General features: G+C 42.3%; 2 protein-coding genes across 2 annotated transcripts in view; both read left to right on the plus strand.

Annotated features, from left to right (window-relative positions):
• Window positions 1-15025, plus strand: part of LOC109894479 (E3 ubiquitin-protein ligase pellino homolog 2) — a 44474-nt gene extending 29449 nt beyond the window's left edge. The window contains exons 3-6 of the mRNA XM_020488001.2: window positions 5729-5830; window positions 9245-9442; window positions 9803-9991; window positions 12076-15025. Of these exons, the coding sequence (XP_020343590.1) occupies window positions 5729-5830; window positions 9245-9442; window positions 9803-9991; window positions 12076-12654 (1068 nt within the window). The 3' untranslated portion in view covers window positions 12655-15025. The remainder of the gene's footprint in view (window positions 1-5728; window positions 5831-9244; window positions 9443-9802; window positions 9992-12075) is intronic.
• A 4694-nt stretch (window positions 15026-19719) lies between these two features.
• The window catches only part of tmem260 (transmembrane protein 260), a 38199-nt gene continuing 30588 nt past the window's right edge, over window positions 19720-27330 (plus strand). Inside the window, exons 1-4 of the mRNA XM_020488002.2 lie at window positions 19720-19827; window positions 23643-23723; window positions 25174-25334; window positions 25704-25819. Coding sequence (XP_020343591.2) covers window positions 25714-25819 — 106 coding nt within the window. The 5' untranslated portion in view covers window positions 19720-19827; window positions 23643-23723; window positions 25174-25334; window positions 25704-25713. The remainder of the gene's footprint in view (window positions 19828-23642; window positions 23724-25173; window positions 25335-25703; window positions 25820-27330) is intronic.

Raw genomic sequence — 27330 nt, forward strand, 5'->3', positions numbered from 1 at the left:
GCTCCTCTGTCCTCCACTCGTTACCTGTATTAATGGCACCTGTTTGAACTTGTTATCAGTATAAAAGACACCTGTCCACAACCTCAAACAGTCACACTCCAAACTCCACTATGGCCAAGACCAAAGAGCTGTCAAAGGACACCCGAAACAAAATTGTAGACCTTCACCAGGCTGGGAAGACTGAATCTGCAATAGGTAAGCAGCTTGGTTTGAAGAAATCAACTGTGGGAGCAATTATTAGGAAATGGAAGACATACAAGACCACTGATAATCTCCCTCGATCTGGGGCTCCACGCAAGATCTCACCCCGTGGGGTCAAAATGATCACAAGAACGGTGAGCAAAAATCCCAGAACCACACTGGGGGACCTAGTGAATGACCTGCAGAGAGTTGGGACCAAAGTAACAAAGCCTACCATCAGTAACACACTACGCCGCCAGGGACTCAAATCCTGCAGTGCCAGACGTGTCCCCCTGCTTAAGCCAGTACATGTCCAGGCCCGTCTGAAGTTTGCTAGAGAACATTTGGATGATCCAGAAGAAGATTGGGAGAATGTCATATGGTCAGATGAAACCAAAGGAGAACTTTTTGGTAAAAACTCAACTCGTCGTGTTTCGAGGACAAAGAATGCTGAGTTGCACCCAAAGAACCCCATACCTACTATGAAGCATGGGGGTGGAAACGTCATGCTTTGGGGCTGTTTTTCTGCAAAGGGACCAGAACGACTGATCCGTGTAAAGGAAAGAGTGAATAGGGCCATGTATCGTGAGATTTTGAGTGAAAACCTCCTTCCATCAGCAAGGGCATTGAAGATGAAATGTGGCTGGGTCTTTCAGCATGACAATGATCCCAAACACACGAAGGAGTGGCTTTGTAAGAAGCATTTCAAGGTCCTGGAGTGGCCTAGCCAGTCTCCAGATCTCAACCCCATAGAAAATCTTTGGAGCAAGTTGAAAGTCCGTGTTGCCCAGCAACAGCCCCAAAACATCACTGCTCTAGAGGAGATCTGCATGGAGGAATGGGCCAAAATACCAGCAACAGTGTGTGAAAACCTTGTGAAAATGTTTGAGATAAACTTTTGTTATTGACCAAATACTTATTTTTCCACCATAATTTGCAAATAAATTCATTAAAAATCCTACAATGTGATTTTCAGGAATTTTTTTTCTTCTCATTTTGTCTGTCATAGTTGAAGTGTACCTATGATGAAAATTACAGGCCTCATCTTTTTAAGTGGGAGATCTTGCACAATTGGTGGCTGACTAAATACTTTTTTTGCCCCACTGTAGGTCTATAACAGTTTGGGTCTCGAGTGTCACTCCCGTTGAAGAGTGGGATGACCGCGGCAGGTTTCCAATCTTTAGGGATCTCGGACAATACGAAAGAGAGGTTGAACACACTGGTAATAGGGGTTGCAACAATGGCAGTGGATAATTTTCGAAAGAGAGGATCCAGATTGTCTAGCCCAGCTGATTTGTACGGGTCCAGGTTTTGCATCTCTTTCAGAACATCTGCTATCTGGATTTGGGTGAAGGAGAAGCTGGGGAGGATTGGGTAAGTACGGAGGGGTACGGAGCTGTTGGCCGGGGTTGGGGTAGGCAGGAGGAAAGCATGGCCAGCCGTAGAGATGCTTCTTGAAATTCTCGATTATTGTGGATTTATCGGTGGTGACAGTGTTACCTAGCCTCAGTGCAGTGGGCAGCTGGGAGAAGGTGCTCTTATTCTCCATGAACTTTACAGTGGAAATATGAAGTGCAGGTATTTGGCTTGCTTGTATGACATTAAAGAAGTATTTATAATCCTGACAGCTTTCAAAATACATTGAGTCCTCTCAATGTACAGCATTTCCCTTACTCAGACAACAGTTGCCCAATTAGCGGGAGGGATTGGGGGGGGGCAAGTTCTTGTCGCGTATGGTTCAGAACGTCTGTCAGTCGAAACCCATACAGCGCTGTGAAGCGGAGACCCTGAGATCTGACATCGTGTATAGCATGTTACTGTACAACCACTGCGTTCCAATTTAGGAGCTTATCAGTGTCCAAATCTGCCATTTCCAACCTGTATGGGTACGAGTGTAAAAAAAAAAAAAAAAGGCTTTTTTTCTTTTAAGTGACAACTACCAGAATTGAGTGGTTACTGCCCTACAATCAATGAAAAAACAGGACCCATTTTGAATGTATTAGTATGTCGTTCTCCAGCTGGCGAGCATGATGCAGCTGTCTTCAGAGCGTAGGCAATTTTTTTGCTGTAATCTACAGTTTGTTACTGTTAACATTCTAAGTAACTTCTAACATTAAACTGTTCTTGTACCTGTGTAATAAAACTGTAATTACTTTTGGAGCAACATTTTATTAGCATGTTTTTATTAATACTTTGCATTTTAATTGCCCAATGAGCTGAGTGTTTTCAACTCCTGTACATGAGGAATAGTCACTTTTCCTTATTCCATGTATGTAATCACGCCATTATGCAATTTTAAAACGATTTACAAAGTTATGTAACAATGTTGTTTTTTTAGTAATCACTAAGTTACTACACATGTATAAGAACTTGATGTAAACTGTTACTTTACCACTCATTATGAAAATATATGTGTTAGTAATTCTGAAGCTGCAAAAGTGTTCTACTCTAATGTTGACGTGTCCCTTGTGTATTTAATTATAGGCTATATTATTTAGACTAATTCAATTAACTGTAGTTGAGGAAGCATTTGGTTCTTAATCAAATATTTGTCAGCCATCCATTTTATTACTGTCATTAAAATACCTTCACATTTTTATTTGCTTTTCTGAGATCTGTATTTGAATATCAAAGAAAGTAGTTGACTTTTAGTTAACTCTATAAACTATATCCAACTACCTTGATTATTTGAAAAGTTGGTATTTTCTACCCAGGTCTGGCTGACTGAGTATGAATTGTATCCGACTTCATCTGATTGACTGGCCTATGTTGACTGAGCCTAGAGTACAGTTTATGGTCACTGTCATGGAAGTGTTACTTCACAGGAACACTGATCCCTACTGTCCCATTCCAGGAATTCCTTCCAACGTTTTTGTCCAGTGATATAATGAAGGGTTAGTGCAACCATCTAATGAGTCCCCATCACGAGTGGTGGTGCGGTTGCGGAAGGCATTAGTTCCCATCCTGAACTGCTGGCACATGGCTGATCTGATGGTGTGAGAATCAAATCAAATCAAATGTATTTATATAGCCCTTCGTACATCAGCTGATATCTCAAAGTGCTGTACAGAAACCCAGCCTAAAACCCCAAACAGCAAGCAATGCAGGTGTAGAAGCACGAGTACAAAGTAGACGCATGACACTTCCTAGCCCAGTTTAGACCCGAGTGGAACTCTGGTTTAGTATTATAACATATACCCACCTTTCAAATTATTTGCCCACCTCTGTGTCTCAAATCAGTTTATTTGTCATGTGCGCTGAATACAACAGGTGTAGTAGACCTTACAGTGAAATGCTTACTTACAGGCTCTAACCAATAGTGCCAAAACGTATTGGGTGAACAATGGGTAGGTAAAGAAATAAAATAGTAAAAAGACAGGCTATATACAGTAGCGAGGCTATAAAAAGTAGCGAGGCTACATACAGACACCAGTTAGTCAGGCTGATTGAGGTCGTGCGTACATATAGATATGGTTAAAGTGGCTATGCATATATGATGAACAGAGAGTAGCAGTAGCGTAAAAGAGAGGGTGGTGGGTGGGACACAATGCAGATAGCCCGGTTAGCCACTGTGTGGGAGCACTGGTTGGTCGGCCCAATTGAGGTAGTATGTACATGAATGTATAGTTAAAGCAGTGTAAAATGAGGGGTTGGAGTGGGGGGGGGAACACAATGCAAATAGTCCAGGTACCCATTTGATTACCTGTTCAAGAGTCTTATGGCTTGGGGGTAGAAGCTGTTGAAAAGCCTTTTTGTCCTAGATTTGGCACTCCGGTACCTCTTGCCATGCGGTAGTAGAGCGAACAGTCTATGACTGGGGTGGCTGGGGTTTTGGACAATTTTTGGGGGGGCCTTCCTCTGACACTGCCTGGTGTAGAGGTCCTGGATGGCAGGCAGCTTTGCCCCCAGTGATGTACTGGGCCGTTTGCACTACCCTCTGTAGTGCATTGTGCTCGGAGGCCGAGCAGTTGCCATACTAGGCAGTGATGCAACCATCCTGGTTGATGCTCTTGATGTTGCAGCTGTAGAACCTTTTTGAAGATCTCAGGACCCATGCCAAATCTTTTCAGTTTCCTGAGGGGGAATAGGCTTTGTCGTGCCCTCTTCACAACTGTCTTGGTGTGTTTGGACCAATCTAGTTTGTTGTTGATGTGGACACCAAGGAATTTGAAGCTCTTAACCTGCTCCACAACAGACCCATCGATGAGAATGGGGGCGTGCTTGGTGCTCCTTTTTCTGTAGTCCACAATCGCTCTACGGATATGGCAGTGCGAATGTTGCCAGAGTCCAAGTTCCAGCTTAAATTTTTGCTTGTAAGCAGGAATCAGGAGGATAGAGTTGTGGTTGTATTTACCAAATGGAGGGCAAGGGAGAGCTCTGTACGTGTCTCTGTGTGTGGAGTAAAGGTGATCTATATTTTTTTCCCCCTCTGGTTGCACATTTAACATGTTGATGATAAATCTGGTAGAACTGATTTTAAGTTTCCCTGCATTAAAGTCTCCGGCCACTAGGAGCGCTGCCTCTAGGTGACTGGTTTCTTGTCTGCTTATTTCCTTATACAGCTGACTGAGTGTGGTCTTAGTGCCAGCATTTGTCTGGTGGTAAATAAACAGCCAAGAAAAGTATAGCTGAAAACTCTCTAGGCAAGTAGTGTGGCCTGCAATTTATCACAATATACTCTACTTCAGGCGAGCAAAATCTAGAGACTTCCTTAGATTTCATGCACCAGCTGTTTACAAATCTGTATAGACCGCCCCCCCCTCGTCTTACCAGAGTGCGCTGTTCTATCTTGCCGGTGCAGCGTGTATCCCGCTAGCTGAATGTCTGCATGTTTGGTGACACTTTTCCCATGTCCGAATGGATCTCCGTAATCGGAAGACAGTTCTGATTTAAGAGGTTATTGTTTGCATCGGCGAGCAGTGCCCAGGAAAATAAATAAATCCAATTGTTAGATGCTACCACCCCCCTCCCAAACAAAACCAAACATTGATTCGATGTGGTCTTCCCACTTTGCACGCACACCTGTTTCACACCTGCCGCAGACAAGAAGTAGACTGGACGTGTGCACACGAACATTGACATCCATGTTACATTTTGATTTGTAGGGGGGTGGTAGCATCTTAACAATTTCCTTAAATAATTTATTGGGCTCTGCGACACAAACAAGGATCTCTTAATCAGAACAGTCTACCGATTTACGGACATACCATTCTAAACATGGTAGTCATTTTACGTGTCCTTAACTCGAACGCTTCTCCAAAATTATGCTGGAAGACGTTACTGCTAAAATAACTATTTACTTGTGTTAACTGTATAGGTGACGGCAAGCTCTTTAGGATTAGCTGCTTCCCTGATTTCATCACCCTATAGCACTTAAGAAGCCCTTTTGTTTCAGTAGATTTATGATATCATTATTAATGAGCTCATACAATGTAATTTATATTTGACTTCTAATATCCTATTAACCCTTTCAGTGTAGGAACTGTCATTATCAGTCCATTGCATGGTATAGAAGGCCTCTTCTGATGTGCTTCCTCTGCTGTTGCAGGCGGTGAACTGCAAAGTGCAGCACAGTATTTCCTACACTCTGTCCAGGAACCAGACAGTAGTGGTAGAGTACTGCCATGACAAAGACACAGACATGTTTCAGGTAAGTCCGCCCGTTTCAACATCCCAGATACTCTGTTGGTCTAAGCTTAGCAGATGACCCTGCCGTATGTATATTATCCGTCAGTCCTAAAAATCGGTGTCATTTTCTTAACACTCTAACCATAAGTTTACAAGACAATCTGCTTAGTAATAGACATTGATATTGCATTTCAACAATCAACTGCGGTCTGTTTTGCAGAACTTAAATTTTTTATGAAGCGCTAATCTGCCTCATGGATTTGTTTGCTACATGGCAGTGTTTCTATAGCATTCAGTCTCTGTGTTGGTCTCTCTCTTAGTCCCTCTCCGCTCTCCTTCCGTCAAGTGAAGACATGTTCTGTTACCCCCTAGCATTAATCTAAATCCAGAGCACAGACCGCTCTACTCCCACCAGAGGAATTGAGACTGCTCCAGACACCACCTTCACATTCAACCCTTTATTGTGTTCATGTTTCTGCAAATGGCACTAAGTTCACAAAAAGCCATAACCAGCAGAGAGATGATAAATACCAACAAAATTATTATGGAAATGAGATGGAAAAGCATTGACTTTTCTGTGTGAAGCTGACATTTATATAATTATTTAATCAGTATCTTTTTGTATTACAATTCATACAAATTCTATTGGTTTGTGACCTTGATTTGATAAAATAACAAATGGGTGTATTTAGCTAGCTGATGGAGGCCTTTTTATATTGATACATTAACAGTCACTGTTCATTCCTGTCTTTGGACCATTCAATGAGATTCTTTCATACCATTATTTTCTGGTTGTGGGAATTTGCGATCATTAGTGGTGGCAGTGTCTAACCCGATGGTTTAATTGACTATTTATGAAGGAAATTGCCCATGATTGGGGACGTTGACCATAGACAACGATCGGGCCGATATTGGCCTTTTGTAGTGTTTCAGCCCTTCTCTATCTCTACATAGCAAAGCTGCTGCTATGCCAGCCGCCACTCGGAATGTCTAGCTGGGAAAATCAGCAACAGCAAGCTAGCTCATTCTCCAACTGAAAGGTGCAGTATTGAGAAATGGATGAATTGGCAGTGACCAAAATTGAACTCCTGTTGCAAATATTAGTTTAGTTAATATACTAATAATAAGCATTGCTGCCAACTCTCATACATTGGCCCATTTGAACCTCTTCTCAAGCTCACACGCCACATCTCTTTATATCTCACACATTGAAAAGTACTGCTTTTATTTTTCTAATTAGTCTATCCTATAGTCGGTGCATTAACTTTTCAACTGTGTTCCAAATCGTTTTCAAATCTGAGCATCTGCGCCTGCAAATTAACATCACAGAACCTCCATTGTCCTGCCACAGCACTGTGAACCACACCACATTTAAGCATATGATTGATAGTTGTAAGGGATCAAGGGGATTGGATGAGCGTTTTTATAGAAACGCCCCTCAAGATTAGAGCAGAGCTGAATAGCAAGAGAACATTCTCCGCTGAGTTTATAAAACTGTAAACAGAGCAGCATGGTAGGGCTGTTTTTATGAACAATTTCCATAATATGTGGTTGCTGTTACTTACTTGACAGCATATACTAGTCAATATACTCCACACTTGCATTAGTCCCCTGTTTGGTGATTGGCATTTAGGCTGTTACAACGACAAGGCAGCACACAGACCTACAGTATGTTTTAGCAGGGAAGTTTGGTAGGGTGACCTGACATGTAAGTATGAAAATAATTTTGTCAAACCGATTGTGAACCAAAAAGTGTACGTTTGATTCAAGAGCTGGGAAAGTAAATATACAAATAATTTGGTTAGGGTGTAGGGGCAGGTTTGTATGATCTATTTACTTATTTAGTCTGATCAGTGGAATAATTCTCATTCTTAACAATGGGTTAAAATGTATGGTAATTAGTGTGCTTGTCAGCACAATTATTTTTATTATTCCACTTCCCAATTTTGCCTGTGTAAAAATATGTTATATCTGATATGCCTACTTGTCTTTGAAAATGAATTAGAGGCTATGTACTTTAGCAGCCTTTTCATGAAGTTTAAAAAAATAAGTAATGCAAATAAACATTGGATATTAAATGCTCCCGGCCTCAAATAATCATTTGACATTAATTAGTATTGTGCACATGCACAACTCATAAACGCATCATATTTTGTATATGTAGAGTAAGATGATGGCAAGGATCGTCAACTAGTAGGCATAAACCACCTGAATATTGATATTCATTACATTTTTCTTGCAATAAGCACGCTAACTAAGCAGATGGGTATGTGACGATTACGATAACTAACCCTTTCATCTGTGGTCTTAGCTAGCAATATTAGCTATAATGCTAGTTAGCGGGATAAATATGCTGCAAAGATATCAGATAGGCGCTTAATGGCCAATTTAGCTAGCAAACGTTAGCTGGTTATCATTTTGAACATGCATCATTTTTGTCAACGAGCCATCTGATTTGTAGTGTAATGTTAGCTATTTATTGGTGTGCTGATTTGACCAACCGCAATCGCAGCCATAAATAAACAGTTGCTAGTCGAATTAGATCATTGTCGTAATAGAGAGAGAATATTTTAGTGTTTTAAATGTTATCTCGTAATTGCAGTCAACAGCACCAAGTGATATGAGCAATGGAGAGACATGGGAACGGGAGCAGAGTTATAGCCTCGCTCTAGCCAATCGTAGCAGTAGGATCAAATTACAACCCGCCCATTTCTTTACCGCTGAACTAGCCAATTGAGTAATATAGAATTTCATCTTGGCAGTGGAGTTGTTTAGAGATGTGTCCTGACAGTTGGGGATTAGCATCCGTGATCACAAATCACGACATTACGTTGGACCCGTTTTCATTGAATATATGTTATTTTATATTCTCAAACTAACAGCAGTGCCTATATGATGTCCTTACATGCGGGAGTGATGCTTCTATGCAAATGTTGTTTATCTCTGGGCTAATATAAGTCCCAAATGGAAGTCAGTCATCTGTAGCACCATAGACTCTACTGATCAGCCAAAACAAGCTAGATAACTCAATGCATGCACACACTCTTATTTAATATGCCTATTCAATCTTCATTTACCCAGGTTATCAAGATATGTGCCTTGTTTTTTAAACACATGACCGTTAATGTAGTTATATTGGTGAAAACATAGTCAAATGTATTGTTTTGATAAAGAAATGGATGCATTAATGCACACATTGCTGTCTCTGGAAAATGTTGTCATCAACATTTTCAATTGTGATATTGAGTATCAGCCTAAAATATCAGCCACTGACTTTCTTGACCCCCACAAATCTACATTGGCTCTAAAAAAAATAAATGGTATCTGCCATTCCCTAAAAACAAACACTTTCTAAACAACTGTTTTACAAATGGCTGTTCAAATTGGAATGGTGCACTTGTCTGTTCTAACCTGGGCGGATTCTGTTGTCCTGCAGATTGGCCGCTCCACAGAAAGCCCCATAGACTTTGTGGTGACGGACACGGTGTCTGGGAGTCAGGAGGGAGAAGAGACGCCCATCACCCAGAGTACCATCTCTCGCTTTGCCTGCCGTGTTGTCTGTGAGCGGGTCCTGCCCTACACCGCACGCATCTACGCTGCTGGCTTTGACTCCTCCAAGAACATCTTCCTGGGGGTAAGACTGGGCTCAGAGGACACTATCCCAGGGATAGAACATCTGCAGGGTTGACTGGAATTCAAATACAAATGTTTCTAATGTAAAACAACACATTTCACTGCACCTATCCAGTGTGACAAAATATATATATATTTTAATGTTCTTGCTACAGTATCTATTTTATGACAATGAACACTAGCATGTTTTTTCGTTCTCCTCTTGTTTTCCTGCTAAGATTCAAAGCCTGGTTTGCATATGCATGCCTAGCATTCCAAGCAGAGTAAACTAGATTAGCACACAATGTATACTAGCACTAGTGTAATGTATGTTCACTACAGTGTGTTTGTGTGTCTGACTTTCCTCCTGTTTTACCCTCAGGAAAAAGCCGCCAAGTGGAAGAACCCGGATGGTCACATGGACGGGCTGACGACCAATGGCGTGCTGGTGATGCACCCCAGGGGTGGTTTCACGGAGGAGTCCAAGCCGGGTGTATGGAGGGAGATCTCTGTGTGTGGGGATGTTTACACCCTTAGAGAGACCCGCTCTGCTCAGACCCGCGGCAAACTGGTCAGTAGCACTGATGATGCTCCACCATTACGCTCACCAAATCTGTTCAGTCATTTAGGAATGAACCATTAACAAACATCAGGCCATTCAACATCATAACTGTTACACTGTTACATCTTTACAAATAAAATTCCATACCCAATTATACTGAAACCAAATTGATCACTATACAACTTTTATGTAGGAAGCAGATGTTTTAGGTAGCATTCTCTTAACTTAGTTTCCCTATACTTAGTGCTCTCACCCATGGGTTACTGGGATCCCTGGACTGTCCCGGGATCATTCTTCACATTTCCCGGGAAAATAATTTCCCAGGTCCTGTCATTTTATCGTACAATGTTGCACTAATGCAATTCCACAAAATAAACATGTGCAGCAAAAGATTAGCAAAAAATACAATAGCACATTATCCAAACGGGTTGTCGCATGGAAGCTTTTAGCCTAGCGCATTTACTTCACACAATGTCCCCATAAATTCAAAGCACATGCATAATTGACACTGTCGGACTGCACATGCGACCGTTAATAAACCCTACAGTAGGTTATAACCTATAACATAACTTGTGCCTCTTTGAGCTGATGATGTGATTCTTCAGATAGTCACACATTTTGTAGGCCTATGCACAATTCACTAGGTATCTCTATCACACATGAGGCATGAGGAAGAATTATAATTCTGTCCCTGAGCCTAGTCTGTTTTGCTGTCCAGTTCCAATACCACTGAAACCCAAAGTCCTGACTCCTGTGTCGCGTGAAAATTCGTAACTTTATTCTATGATTCGTAGGTTGCATTATCAAAGCATGTCTCTGGCCTATGCATGTCAAAATACCCCTATAGCATGTCCCCCACTACTCAGCGTTGTCTTGTACTTGCTGTCCATATGAGATCTTCGGTAGAGAATGTGTGAACAAACGTAGATATGGATTTTTTTTTAATATAACTTACTATTTACACTAATCTCCCTGTTATTCATGAGCTGATCTGCTATCTGTATAATCAACTCGATTTTGACATATAGGAGATATTCTGTCATTCGTTGAAGGATGTTATCTAGCAAGTTTAGCAACTTGGGTCATTTGACTTTTGTTACACTGCTGTGACAAAGTTTGTATGATTTGACCAAGCTATACTCCGGGTGTGCTCTGTGTGGAGATATAACCTACTGCTGAAATGCGCTGAATTAATTAAGGAACATACCGCTCGGAGATATGCCCTTCACAACAATGTCATTGGCAATCAGAGTAACTATCGTTACTAAATATCAGTTTAATTTACTTTGAAATCTTTACATATTGGTGCAGCCAAGCCGATAACGTGGGGCAGCGCTCCTCTTATTTAGGGAGAACCCTGCTTTGTGACCATATCTTGGTTTTAAATGCTTTCAATTATTTTTGCGGTATTTCACAGGACTCTTGGGATAAATATAAATTATTCCCGTTATTGAAACTTGGTAGATTGTTGGGAAATATTAAACCCTAGTGTTGAGCCCAGTCTCTCCCCTCCTAACTGAATATAGTGAATGTACAAAACAGTAGGAACACCCTTTTCCTAGAGAAAAGCCTAAATTTGCCGGGACATGGACTCTACAAGATGTCAAAAGCCACAAATTAATATATTGTACAAAAAAAAAATGTCAAAAGCGTTCAACAGGAATGCTGGCCCATGTTGACTCCAATGCTTCCCACAGTTGTCAAGTTTGCTGGATGTCCTTTGGGTGGTGGACCATTCTTGATACACACAGGAAACTGTTGAGCGTGAAAAACCCAGCAGCATTGCGGTTCTTGTGATACACACTCAAACCGGTGTGCCAGGCACCTACTACCATACCCCTTTCAAAGGCACTTAAATATTTTCTTGACAATTTACCCTCTGAATGGCACACATACACAATCCTTGTCTCAAGGCTTAAAAGTATTTTAACCTCTCTCCTCCCCTTCATCTACACTTATTGAAGTGGATTTAACAGGTAACATCAAGAAGGGGTCATAGTTTTCACCTGTTCAGTCTGTCATGGAGGGAGCAAGCGTTCCTAGTGTTTTGTACACTGTTTAGAGCTGTGTGTGTGCTGTGTTGCCCCCTGCAGGTGGAGTGTGAGAGCAACGTGCTGCAGGACGGATCCTTGGTAGACCTGTGTGGAGCCACCCTGCTGTGGCGCACAGCTGACGGCCTCTTCCACACGCCTACCCAGAAGCACCTGGAGGCCCTGCGGCAGGAAATCAACGCAGCACGGCCCCAGTGCCCTGTGGGCCTCAACACCCTGGCCTTCCCCAGCATGCAGCGCAGCCGCGCCCTCTCCTCCCTGGAGGACAAGCAGCCCTGGGTCTACCTGGCCTGTGGCCATGTGCACGGCTACCACAACTGGGGCCATCGCTCGGAGCAGGAGCCCAACGCCCAGCGGGAGTGCCCCATGTGCCGGACCGTGGGCCCGTACGTGCCGCTGTGGCTGGGCTGCGAGCCCGCCTTCTACGTGGACGTGGGCGCCCCCACACATGCTTTTGTGCCGTGCGGACACGTGTGCTCGGAGAAGTCGGCAAAGTACTGGGCCGAGATCCCTCTGCCCCATGGCACCCACGCCTTCCACGCCGCATGCCCATTCTGTGCCACCCAGCTCAGCCTCACTCAGGGCTATGCCAAGCTCATCTTCCAGGGCCCCATCGACTAAGCTGGGGGACCTTGGGCTGGGGGAAGGGATGAAGCAGGAGGGCCAACATGCTGTGAAACTGTTCAGACTATTTAGTGCTCTTAAGTTGTTTTTTTCACCGGACTGTAAAGATCCCAAAGCTGATGGTGTACTACAAGTGTGTTCCAAATTTCAGTGGCGATTGGCCTGAAGGCAGTGGTCCATCACAGTGTTTGGTTTGGGCTTCTGGTCCTCTGGATGAACACCGTGGCGTGGTGTACACAGAGACGTGGAGCACAGTGAACCTAAGGCACAACTACAGAAATCCAACATACTCTTCAGCTGCCAGCCATCAGCTTTCAACTGAGCTAACTCTCTGGACTGTGCAAGCTAAAATGACTGCTCAGTTCAAGTAAAAGGGCTACAGAACGGGTCGCTGGAGTACATTTTGTCCCCATGTTATCGGTCATAAACTCCAAACGGATTACAAAGAGCAGATTGGGTGGGGGTTCACGGTCTCATTCTGATGTGCATGATTTTCACAGAGCCAAGACAGCTGGACTGTTGTCTGGGAGGACGAGCGAGCCAGCGAGGTTCATAAATGACTAGTTAAGTGCTCCCCATTGGCTCCTCAGCCCTGATCCGATCTGCAAAGCTATCCAGAACATTTAGCCTTTCCAGAGGTGAGCTGAACTCTGCTCATCAATTCAGGGAACAGATCTTTAAAGAAAACACGTTTTTCTCTCCTCTTGTACAGAGATGTATTCCAGTGCCTGGGGCTCCCAGTAAAACTCTGGGAATATTTTTACTAGATAAAACAAAATTATAATAATTGTTAAGGGAGGGAGATAATTGTGCATACTATAAAGAAATGTAACCCACATTGATTATTTTCCACCTTTTTATTCTTAAGAAGTATTTTACTACGCTGAGGCCCTTGTACAGTTTTCTAATGAAAATGTTAATATATTTTTCTCTATTGTAACTTGGGTGCATGTGGGCTGGATCACGCGGGTGTGTTTGAATGTGCCAACACTGGCTCATACTGAGACATAAGTCCCTTCTTTTTTATGACGTTACCAACAACCGGCAACAACAGGGCGCTGGCTTCAACCTTGTGGGCCATGACAATGAATGTATTCAAATACATATTGTCCTCACCATTGGTGCTTTAGCCTTAATTATGCCATTGTTTTACTGAATGGCTAGGTTTTTTTTAAATGTACTGTAAAACCTGGGTGTCTCATATCAGTAAGGCCTTCATCTCCAGTGCAAGTTATTCGCTTTTTGAAGTGTAACTCACTCATTCACACATCCACTCTCACCTGCGAGCTGTCTTTGGCCTTGTCCCACACTCCAATACTGTTTTCAATGTGCACTTTTAAATTTGTAGCTTTATCTAATGCTGGGTTTTATCCAATAATTTGTACACTTCCAAACCTGGGCACAGTCACTGCAGCATGGAGTTTTCTCTGTGATGCTTCCTGCAGCCCAAAGTGTTATTGTTAACAAACTAAAAACCAAACTGCTATTGTAGAATAAAAAAACAGTTCTGGATGACAGCCAAAGCTGTTTGAGTATACTCAATCTCACAAGGATATTATCATATGCAATGCCCAATTTAGCAAATAAAATTGTGGAGATGGATCAAGTTGGTCAAATACTTGTGTCGATAAAATCAGACTTTAAAGTTGGACAACACGGTGGAAATAAGTTGAAAATTAAGAATTAGAAACAAATATGTGGACTGTTCTTAGATTCTGGCTAGTTTGACTCTGCCCATATGTAGAGCGAAGCTCAACTCTATATACAAATGACCATCTTAGCTTCATCATGGTTATGATAGTGAGCATCATGATAATGACATGTTAGCAATGTTCTTACCATGGCTTTCTACAAGTTGCATAATGAATCAACAAGTTTGAAGAGATGGTCACAAGTTATTATTTTCAGCTACACTGAGAAGCCAAATAACATAGTCACATGTCTACTATGCACACAGGAACACTACAGATGTGGTGTCCTGTCCTCTTCCTTGTTGGTGGACTGCAGAGGTTCCCCCTCCAGATGTGTGGTATACTCTGTGGAGGGTAAAAACATGACCTTGGTAGTATGAAGCCAGAAGCAGTCGGACAGATGTGAGACGAGTAGCAGGGTAAAGGAGGGGCGTCTCACAGTAGCATTCCTCCCACAGTGCCCAGTCAGTGCTGACAGTAGATAGACCATGCTCTGGAACAGCTGTAATGTACCTGCCTGACACCAACCTTCCTCCTTGAACATTTGGGAGGGGTTCTGTTGTTCACCTAAGGGCCTGTTCAGTGCATTTCGTCTCCTAACCCTGTACACAGGTCATAGCTCGCACTGATGCTCCCAATACCTACTTGCAAAAATAAACAATTTGTTTAAAAACAAATGTTGCTGGTCTTTGTTTGGTTTCAGTTCTGTGTAGGGACTCGCCATACGTTCAGTTTTTTAAAGCATCACACTGGGTGAACCTCGTGATTTTAGGTGTTTCCCCTGCCAGGGAAATATACATTAGAAATTCTACAACCGTATGAGTCAACTGATAATCACGTGTAAAGGTTATTAAATGTCTATTGCCAATATCTATCAAAATCACTTCTACTGTAAAGAGTGAGGCTTACGTTAAGGCTCCCAAAGCCTTCTGAAAGATAATACTCAGGAACACGTCTACGTTAAGACAGGCTTTGCAAAGGTAAGCAGATGTATTTTTACAGAATGGTGACCATGTTAAAACACTAGCGGAAGGAGGTTCCAGTTCTGAGTAACAGCAGGCCAAGGATTATTTTGGACATAAGTAGCCTGAGATGCCCTGGCTGAGTCTCTAGCTCCCTCACAGGATAACTGGTATTACTGCACTTCACTGAGGCCATCTTTCATCATAGTTGCTGACATGTTGCATCATTCCTCATTACAAACATTAACCATCTTCATTCTCAAATGTTGATAAAGTTGGCTCTATCAAAGAGGCACAATTTTAGATAAGATATTTTTATCTGGTAACTTTTTACGTGTCATCTAATCAGTGGCAGCCTACTCTTCTTTTTTTTAGCATACAGAAAAGCCCATCAGCCACATTTTCTGATACTATCCTTGTTTCAACATGGTCATAGTATCAAGTTGGTATAGGCCTCGTTTTTTACTGTAAATAATGGCAAAATGGGAACATTTTCTGACCCTTTCCTCTGTTTATGCAGATCACTGTACAAACCACTAGAGGACACTATTTCCTCAACTATGGGCATACTGCTACCCAGTGTCCTGTAAGGTGCAAATGATGCCCAGGGGAAACATTGAACACACAACACATGGCAGCAGGGTCGTCTCTAATTACCACAGCCACAAAGTCATAAGCCTTGCCTATTTCTACAATTGATCTTCTTAAAATGTGATTTTAATTCAAATCAACCTTAACCACACTGCTAACCTTAACCAAAAAGCTCTATTTAGTTTTCATGAATTTTTACAATATAGCCAATTTGGACTTTGTGCTATGGATGACTGATGAAGGGGATGGAATAAAGGCAGCCATTTATTGCATTATGAATAACAAGACACAGAAGGCACATGTTAATGCGGGTTAAGATTCATGCTTGTGTTTCTAGCTCCAACAGTGCACTAATATCTAACAATATGCACAGAATGCCAAGGCAGCAGCTACTCTTCCTGGGGTCCAGGAACAATGTATGGACAGTATGTGGATATAATATTTAGTATACCTGTAGAATACGTAGGATAGAATTGTGTGTGTGTGTGTATATATACAGCAATAGATGGCATTGACTAGAATACAGTATATACATATGAAATGAGTAAAACAGTATGTAAACATTAAAGTGACTAGTGTTCCATTTAGCTATACTAGTGAAAAAGATGGACTCCTGAGAGTTCATTCAGTCTTCTTTACTTCGTAGAATAATTACACTACTTGGCCAAAAGTATGTGCTTGTATGGATGTCAAACCAATACATGTTCATGTCATAGTCACCAATCAACTGCATTACACCTAATAACAGCTTCAAATACCACCATCGATTTCTATATGGCTAGCTGCACTACATGAGCAAAAGTATGCAGACACCTCATCGAACATCTCATTCCAAGTTGGTCCCCCCTTTGCTGCTATAACAGCCTCTGCTCTGCTGAGAGGGCTTTCCACTAGATGTTGGAACATTGTATCAGGGACCTCCTTCCATTCAGCCAGGAGCATTAGTGAGGTCGTGCACACAGTCTGCGTTCCAATTCATCTCAAAGGTGTTCGATGGGGTTGAGGTCAGGGCTCTGTGCAGGCCAGTCAAATTCTTCCACACCGATCTCGAGTAACCATATCTGTATGGACCGTGCTTTTTGCATGGGGGCATTGCTGAAACAGGAAAGGGTCTTACTTAAACTGTTGCCACAAGGTTGGAAGCACAGAATCGTATAGAAAGTCATTGTATGCTATAGCATTAATATTTCCATTCACTGGAACTAAGGGTCTTCGCCCGAATCATGAAAAACAGCCTCGGTACATTATTCCTCCGCCACCAAACTTTACAGTTCACATTGTATTGGGGCAGGTAACGTTCTCCTGGCATCCGCTAAACCCAGATTTGTCTCGTCGGACTGCCAGATGGTGATGTGTGATTTTCACTTCAGAGAACGCATTTCCAGAGTCGAATAGCGACGAGCTTTACACCACTCCAGCCGAAGCTTGGCATTGCGCATGGTGATTTTAGGCTTGTGTGAGCCTGCTCAGCCATGGAAACCCATTTCATGAAGCTATTATTGTACTGACGTTGCTTCCAGAGGCCGTTTGGAACTTGGTAGTAAGTGTTGCAACTGAGGACAGACGATTTTTAGTCGTTGTTGCTCCTAGATGTTTCCACTTCACAATAACAGCACGTACAGTTGACCGGGGCAGCTCTAGCAGGGCAGAAATTGGACTAACTGACTTGCTGGAAAGGTGGCATCCTATGACAGCGCCAGGTTGAAAGTCATGTTTGACTATGGAGATTGCATGGCTGTATGCTCGATTCTGTGTGGCTGAAATAGCCAAATCCACTCATTTGAAGTGGAGTCCACATGCTTTAGTGGATCTGTTCATGTAGAAATACTGTACAAAGACAGCAACATTTTTCATCATACACAACTTGCTCCCCTCTAAACTAAGGGCACACAAAAGGATTTAAATAGATAACATGTCATTTAGTCATTTTGCGGATGAGGATGGAACAGTGGGATGCCGTGCCTCCTAATTAACATTAATCCTGTCGATGTTCAGAGGGGTTTGTGTGTCTGCACCCTCACCTGTTTTTCTGAATGACGGAAAAGACACTGGTGAGAGAATGTTAATTTGGAGATCACTGGTTGGCTGCACTGCTTTAAGCAGGGCAGGGTTATGCAAATAAATGACACTGACACAGTGCCAGTTTCTAAATGTTAATGTGACTTTAATACACATTTACTATTGGTAATAGTGATAAACAGTTTATTTGATCAGCCCTTGACACAGGAAAGAAACATTTTTAAAACACAGAACTTCAAGAGCAGTGAATGTGACCTTCCCTTAATTCATATACTCTAATGTTAACTTCACAAATTCAAAGTGCAAATTAACCTTAATGCAGATCACATACATACTGCAGCAGCAGCACGTTAAAGGGATCAGGCTGCAGGCATTAAAAAAAACATTTAACCTTTAACTAGGCAAGTCAGTTAATAACAAATTCCTATTTAAAATGACAGTCTACTCCGGCAACACTGGGCCAAATGTGGGACTCCCAATCACGGCCAGATGTAATGCAGCATGGATTCGATCCAGGTACTATAGTGATGCCTCTTGCACTGAGATGCAGTGCCTTAGACCGCTGCGCCACTTGGGAGCCCAAGACTCAAGCATGAAAATAGTTTCCAGGTTTGTAACCAAGTACAAAAATGTAACATTTGCCAAGATAGTATTCATTTTTTGTGTATGCTAAATGTCAACATTACTAACATTATTCATCTAAACAGCATTGCTATGGTATAGTCTTTAGGTAGTAATACAGCAGAATTTTGGGTGGGAGTGATGGTACAATGTTGAAGCATTTCCCATCAAGATGGGCATATGTAACCCATTTGTAGACCGGCCCTCGAAGTGTGGCGCTTAGTGCTACTGTGCTCTGGAGGCTTCACAGCATGTATGCCATTGCGGAGCGGTCCATCAAGAGCGCACCACAAACAGAGAAAGGTAGACACAATTTGTGTGATTATTTCAGCCCACTGACAGACTGTCAGGATGCCTGCCTTCAATAGAAGCCCGTACCTGCAGGATCAAAGACAGAAGCAGGATACATGTCCTATCAGCCAAAGACACATGCACCCAAGGAAGGGGAGATACAGGTGCCCAAGGAAGGAGATTGAACCCAGAACAAACTTGAGTCTTTGTCGTCTCCCTTCTGATAACCATGACTACATCACTCCCTTTTATGTTGCACCAAAACATATTTTGAAGTTATGAGGTGAACAGTGTTTGAGTAGGGAGTGGTGTGTTTTAACAGCTGTTGGACAGGTGTGTAGATGGGAAGCTGGCAGTAGGTGAGGAGATTTGTTACAGAGTGGAACAGGGAAACCCAAGAGCAGACTCAGACGAGGAGACTGGGATGAAGTAACCAAGGTATTTATTGAAACGCAGGGGGAAGATGGAGTGCAGGCCAGTGGAAGCTCAGACGGGTTGCAGGAAACCACGTGCTGAGGCTGGAGCGAGAGGTGTGGGGACAGGGTAAGCAGGTCCGGCGGGGAATCCAAGGGAGCAGTAGAGTGGAGAATCCAGGGCAGAGTAGCAGGATGATGAGACGTGCGACTGGAGACAGGGACCAGAGTCAGAGCGGGCAGAACTGTAGCAGAGAGGAAAACCGTGTCAGGCAAGGAAAACGGGCACAACAGGATCTAAATAGTAACAAACAGCTAGAAACAGACTGACTGAGCAGAGATTACAATCTGTCAGTGTGGAAGTGGCAGGACTGAGTGTTTGTAGAGGTCTTGATTATGGAACAGGTTGCAGCTGGTGGGGATCTGCTCTGACTCCAGCACACCTGTCTCTGCCCACACAATCACACACACAGAGGGAGAGAGCACTGGGGGAGTGGCGGCAGGTCAAGGAGACACAGGATGAGCAGTAGAGGGCGTGACAGGAGCAGATGTAACAAGATCAGATGTCAACCTCAGTGAATGGTGGGTAATGATACTGGGAGGATGGTGTGGGTATCATGAATTATCATTTGCAGTCCATTACAAAACCACTCAAATGAATTTGATAATATCCATCTTATTATTGAAAATGTGAGTAAACAAGATATCAATTGATAGCACTGCTACATATTTAGGAGGAAAATAGGTGGTGGTGGTGGACAATAATCAAATAGTAGGGGAGAGCGGGAAAATGCTAGGCCTTACTTGAAAATGGTTTAGAATATGACCATGTGGCATGGTGGGGGCAGCATATGCAATGTATTGCCATTCAGCTATATTGTCATGTAAACCTTATTATCCTAGCAGGAGACGGCATATCTCTTGCTGTGTCTGAACCGTGTAACCATAATTTATCTTTGTCTCATCTATTTTCTGTCCAAGACCCGGTGAACTGGCATGCGAAATGCCACAGGTGGCTGGAGGCTGCACGCAAAGCTATCAATAGGACACCTTAGCTGGCGACTTGAAGTCTGTGATATTTACCTATGTCCCAGCGTGCTACCAAGGCAAATAATATGCAGATCATCGTCTGTAAATAAGAGATAGGGTTATCCCCCCTCGCTTTAAATGAAGTAACAACAACACGCGCACACCGTCACACGCACAAACACAACAAGACGCACGTTTGTTTCCCCGCTTTTTAATTTAGTAAACTTGGCATTCGTTTTAATCTCCCGGCAAATTGAACCGGTAGGGGATCATGGCAAGCGTTGGATGAATATTATTAATTGCTGGCTAGATCTGTCTTGCGCAATTAGTCACTGTTTGCCGCAGAAAACGTCTCATTAATTATCCAAACCCGTTATTCAGCTATAACTGAAGTTACATTTACCTTGAAATAGTGGCAGGCAGAGGTCTACACTTACCTGGGCCCCATGGTCGAGCACCTCTGCAAATAAATCAGGGTAGAGAGGGTATTTGAAATAATGTTTTAATTCCTCAACTCAACCTCCTAAAAACAGTCCTTCTCCAGGTGTAGTTTGAATGTTAAATATTGCATTTTGCTCTAGGACTGTTTTTTTAATTTCACATTTGTCCCTTGTTACATTTGTCCCCACTCTCCCCTATGACCTCTGCCTGTTGGAACTCAAAACAGGCCCAACCTGGTGAAGAAGACCTTGACTTTGATTATGACCTTTGTGCTGTTGCTGGGCATGCTCTGCGCATGTTTGTCATCAACTATATTTGTTTGTGGGAAGATGGCCTTTCTTCTTCTGATTTACCACTCTCTCTTCTCTGTCACTCCCCCCTTCTCCAATTTCCTATTTTGTGGAAGCTGTGGCATATAGCCTACTCATCCCAACAAGGGGACAAATTACTTTAATTACAGAGTAATTGCAGGAGTCGTGTGTTAATTAAATCTTTATCAGTTTAAGTAAGTGGATTGCTCCCACATGGAAACCATGCTGTGACGTGCTGTCTCTCTCCCTCCTGTTATTTCTAAATTCTTCACACCACAGTCATAGACCATCTTATTTCCTTTATTCTCACTCTCCTCCCATTCTCTCTCTCACACACACTCCTCTCTCTAACTTCATTGTGTAGGATTAGTGCCATGTTGGAGGGGTAGTTTGGACCAACTCTGTCAGTAGCCAGCTGCTTTTCTGAAATGCCACAACAAACATGATAGAAACCAAAGTGAGGTAGTGGCCTTCACTGCAAACCAAGATACAAGATTTATCTTCAGGTTCCTGTTGTTTTGCAAAATTGAATCCTCAAATTTTAATTGGTCTCCATTAGGTGTACTGCTCTGGGCGATTGGAACAAGGACTCACTTTGTTGTCCTCTGTTCTGCCAACCCCATTGTGTTCCATTGTGCAAAAGGTTGATTATGATTTGTTTATCCTTTCCATCTAGCAGTCTAGTTTAGGAACATTTTCTAAACCAAATGGTGCAAAGGGAAAACGGTTAACGTTAGCTTTAGTCTACAACCTTGTTATTCAGTTGATACACAAGTGCGTTGGGACCAGTGTCTATTTTGTTTCCCCTGTCAACTGACTTACATTGAGTGGTAGCTAAATATCTTTTCAATCACAACCACATCAGTAAGAATCCTGTCTGAAATAACTTTGCCACCTGCAGTGTTTAGACCACCTAGGACCCACTAGGAAAGACTCTGGATCATAAAAGAGGAGTTTCTCTGGTACAGTCCCTGTGCAGCTTTTGTGTTGCGTACGTGATCACTACGTTCAGGGTGCTATATAAAAGCAGCAAAGTATGAGGCCGACTTTCTGCTTGTTTGCATTTGATCTCTATGGATATACACAGTGTGGATAGTGTCAGTCTGTGTGTGCAACTCTTTGGCGGGAGGACGAACAATTCTATTATGACTGTGAAGCATATTTCACAGGGGCTTTCGTGGATTACACAGGGTTTGCAGGATGCTTAAGGTAAGATTAAAATAGATAATATAGTAAATCACAGTCAGAGATAAATCAGACCAAATAGATATATTTGAGTAGCCACTTCTTTGCATGAGTGTGTGTGTATATGCGCTCTGTATGTGTATTTGTCAATGTAAGACATACAGTACGGTGTGGATATTATGGTGAGCTTCACTCTTTACAAGGGCAGGGAGAGAATTACAGTACAGAGACAGATGTCAGACATTAACCGGCTAGCTAGCCTACTTTATCTAAGGCCCCCAACCCCCACTACCTGTCACGGGCGTCTTAAGAAGTGGACCAAGGTGCAGCGTGGTGAGCGTACATATTCCTTTTATTAGATCAATGTCATCAACAATAAACAAGACAAAACGACCGTGAAGCTTAACAGTGCTATGATGCCTCTAACAAAGTTTAACTACCCACACTGAAAGGAGGGAAAAAAGGGCTACCTAAGTATTATTCCCAATCAGAGACAACGATAGACAGCTGTCCCTGATTGAGAACCATACACGGCCACAACATAGAAATAAAGAAACATAGAAAACAAAACATAGAATGCCCACCCCACATCACACCCTGACCTAACCAAATAGAGAAATAAACCGTCTAAGGTCAGGGCGTGACACTACCATTTATGATGGATGCCCTTTCCCCATCACTGCACTTTACAAATCACCATTGCTAACACATTAATTTTATTTCTGTACACATAGGCTAACTGCAAAGATAATGAACGTAATACCACAGCCATTACAGACTAGTATTATTTGCTAATAGCTTGGCGCCATATGGAACCGGGGATTCACCCATGTGGGTAATTCCCATCGTTGGACAAGCTGTCAATAAAAAAGTCTTACATTTTCAACAAGCATGGGGGGAGGGACAGGGAGGGGGCTGTGGATGCTGTATAATCCCTCAGGCTCTGGGATGAGTTCTGTGTCACTAATGTGGCCTGCCAGCCTGCCACATACAGTACAGACATGCCTCTGTGCAGGCAGTTGAGTTTGTAGCTACAGTAGCAGCCTAGCATGGGCTGTCTACAAAGTTCAGAAATGCAGCATGAGACAAATAGAAAGGTGAGTTGTTGTGGTGGCTGGTGGTCCAATCTGGGTTTCCTGGCCAAGAAAGACATTTTAAACTAACTAATGAAACATGTTTCAAGCTCAAAAAAGGGAAAATACAGAGTAGCAACTGTTCTGTATTGTCCAACGATCCCCTTGGAGGATTCCTCCGTTGACAACCCTCTTGTTCGGTTGTTTGGGGGAGAACTTGAATCTGTGTGTATGCTAAATACACCACGGTGCATCTGTGCATCTATAAGGCCTATCGTAAATCCTCCTTTTCTATGTGCCGGGATTTGAGAGAGTAATGGAACACTCCAACTTCCCCCTCCTCATATCCCTCTGCCAGCGCTGCAGCCCAGCGGATAACCAAGCGTGGATTAAGAGTGACATTACAGTGAAGAGATGGCTGAGCTGAGAGTGAAGAAGGGTGAGTGCTGGTGTGTGTGTATATATGCTGGATGTGAGTGTGTGTGTGTGTGTGTGTGTGTGTGTGTGTGTGTGTGTGTTTAAGACTGATTAGACAGTACGGGTGTTGGTGAGAGGGGAGAGAGGATTAGAGAACCATCTGAGTTCTTTAGGTGCTGACACCACTCCACCTCGCCAAGGGCTCAATTTACTGAGGGATCAGACCCATTTATGATATAGTGTGATTATTATCAGTTCAAGAGGGCAATTTCTTTACTAGGGTAACCCTTCAACTTGGGAACTTGGACACTTGTGAGACATTTAGGGGTGCATGTACACCTCATTTCAGTATCATTGCACATTAGCCCACATTTGAACATATACTGTGATGTAGCTGGACTTATAGAATAATTAATCTATGCAGCTATAAAACACAAGAGAAAGGAGAAGTATATAAATGTGTCCCCACAATTATGTGTCGACACTTCCCTCTCCAGTCATGATTTAATGCCTAAAGCGAACCAAACACTTTAATAATTTTAGTACATTTTATGGACAGATTTGTAGAGCTTTTGAAACAAGAATATCTGCACCATCTACATTCTACACCAGTGAAAATATTATTTGATCTGAGATGTTGACATGATCATCTGCTGTATGTTAAGTGTTATTCATATAGGATGCTAATCTCTCCTCTCTCCATCATATACAAGAACCTAGAGCCCTTTTCAGCTTGACTGACTGTATCAACACACCCAATCAGGAACCAAAACAAACACAGCTCCCTTCAGTAATTCCTTAACACCTCACAGGATGACCGTGGCGTATAGCTTCATTCAAAAGACTCCAAATCCAATAAGGCAGCTGGCTATGTTTGAGTTTAAGTTTACCTGGTTTGTCAACATTCTTAAGCTGGCCCAGTGTATTGGCTCCCTTGTAATGCATTGTACTTCCTCCTCTGTTTGATACAGAGTAGTTCATCATTGAGCATGTGATTACACACAAAATCAGGTTAGAAGATACAACAAAAAAATGACAGAAGTCATGGTCCCCTTAGGTTTTTCTCAGCATATTGAGCAAGTTTACAGGGCAATTTAATCTTTCTCTGTCCTTCCATAATCACTTTAAAACACCTAGGTTACAAACATTTCAATGTGCAACCCAAATACATTTATGGAGCCTTATGATGACCATAGGTCGGGATGAAGTATCAGATGATATCATAATGATGCCTGTCAATCAATCCCGAAAAGAGCAGGCAAATGTTAAATTTTCAAATAGATGTGCAAGATGTGGATGTTTGTGTGTGTTTGCCAAATGTTCAGACATTTTAACAGGATTACTGAGTAGTAGCAGGATCTGGTAAAAGTGTAGGGTATCACACATGCACTCTATTCCCTCTTGTTGGATGTGACCTAGACTACCCTAACCCATTTTTTTCTCCCCAAATCTACCATCTGTCAATACTGCAGTTCCCTCTGGTTGTCCCCCTGTCCCTTGGAGAATGCTGCTGATGGGCAGACCAGGAAGTGAAATCAGCAGTGTGACTATTGTCATTTGAACTTTATACGGAATAACCTGTTGTGGACCATGCAAGTATTTTTGGAAGCTAGCTATTGATTTGTTTCTTACAGTAAGACGTTTAATCAATAATACCTAATATGTACGAGTCAATATGAATGTCGCGTCTTTGTAGCAGAGAAATAGAATGCACATGGCATGGGTCTGGAGCAGTTACCAGTATCTTGGACATTACTTTCAATGAATAGGCTAGCTAGCTACCGTAGCTGGCTAGGCTACGTTAGCTAGGCTGTGCTTTAAAATTAGAATAGCTAACGTTACTTTGGCACAACAACAAAAAAACATTTGTAAATAGGCGTTGGGGTGTTAGCATTGAAACCTAGCGCTAGCTAGCTGCTCATTGTTTCAGTGCTAGCTTAGCTTTCCAGCTAATTGTGCATGCAAGCTAGCTAACAATTCGTGTTTTTTCCCCTCTATCTAGCTAACTAGCCATGGTGGTGGAGCAGAGAAGCTGGGTGCTGACTTGCGCCACTGTCGCCTTTGTCGCAGCGCTTTACCTGCCCTGCACACAGAAGGCTGTCCCCGGTGGAGACTCAGGTAAAGCTTATGAGCTTGTCAGGCAGCCAATCGTGTATGGTTTATGACGAGTGACTGGTGGTGACGTCTCACCTACCGGTGATCTGACTAATCATACAGGTACTATATGTAGCATTGCTCTTGTTAAGGATACCATTTAATCACAGTAGATCATGGTTTGTGAGCAAATAACTTTTGCATACACCTTTTCAGTGTGCATGCAGAAGTAGCTAATGTCAGTTCCATACTCTTTACATTCAAAATGTTCTCTACTTACCCATATAACTTGTTACTCCGTTACATCCAAAAACGTTTATATTATATTCAGTGCACACTATTCTGGTGGAACATTCCAGTGCATTGAATCTTCTCATTATATGAGGTGCCTGGATACAGCTCTGTTCAGTGGCATTGGTGTTGAATAAGCCATCAAGTCCTTTGTTTTAGTTTGTACTGTACTGTCCATGGTGCTGAATGTTTGTTTTCATGTGTCCTGCGAACATACAGTAAACATCTATGCAGTTCTATAGGCTTATTTGATAACATTTGCTAATATTCTTCTATTTGTTTAGTATATATTGTGCACACTCAGTCTCTTATAGATTGTCTCTTTAACCATCAAACAAACAGTAAAATTGTATGTAGTTTTATAGGCCTACTTAAAAAAAGTGAAATGTTTCCACTATTTGTGGTCAGAACATTGTTTTGTTTCTCATGTGCTTTCCTCTGTCTCTTCCTATCAGAGGAGATTATTTTGGCATGAAGTGAAGATTGGCAGTGCACATTTATTTAGTGATAAAGTAACATTTTCATTCAAATTATGACAATGAACTGCGTTTTAAAGTTGTTTAGTAATGTATTCAGCAGGTAGTGGTGTGTCTCTGCTTGCCTGCAGACGGAGACAGGGAATTACTCCAGTGTCAGGATTACTGATTCATAGATAACCATGGATGGGAGACTGACATTCACATCTGCCACAGTACTTTTGTCAGGCTTTAGTGTCAAGTCTCCTCTCCTCCACCATTTGCATTGTTATTAACATAATGTGGGTTTATTTCCTAAAGAGAAACTGCATTTCCTTCAAAAATCTCTCAATAATAACAAGATCCAAATGTTTCTCTTTAAGAAAAACGGTTTTGTGTTGGCTAGTAGTTTACTAAGTTTAACATTCACTTTTGATGTACAGTAGTTACTAAAATAAGAAATGCCTCATTTATATGCCTTGTTATTGCAGAGAGCAATGGTTATTTAGTGTAGGTAATCTTTAGTCTATATGTTGTTGCAGGGATAATTGCAGCTACTCTTGACCCATGGTAACAAATTTCCATACTAAATCCTCTTTTTATTATGATTTTTGACAACATTCATTTAATGCATTTCATGAAGTAATGGCCTGTATAAGTAGGCTACAAACGGTGCTTAGAAATATCATACCCGTATGTACACTACATGACAAAAAAATATGTGGACACCTGCTCGTCAAACATCTTTCCTGCTATTCCAGCCTCCACTCTTCTGGGAAGACTTTACAC

This window comes from Oncorhynchus kisutch, linkage group LG7 (genome assembly GCF_002021735.2).
Source record: "Oncorhynchus kisutch isolate 150728-3 linkage group LG7, Okis_V2, whole genome shotgun sequence".
In the NCBI taxonomy this organism is placed as follows: Eukaryota; Metazoa; Chordata; class Actinopteri; order Salmoniformes; family Salmonidae; genus Oncorhynchus; species Oncorhynchus kisutch.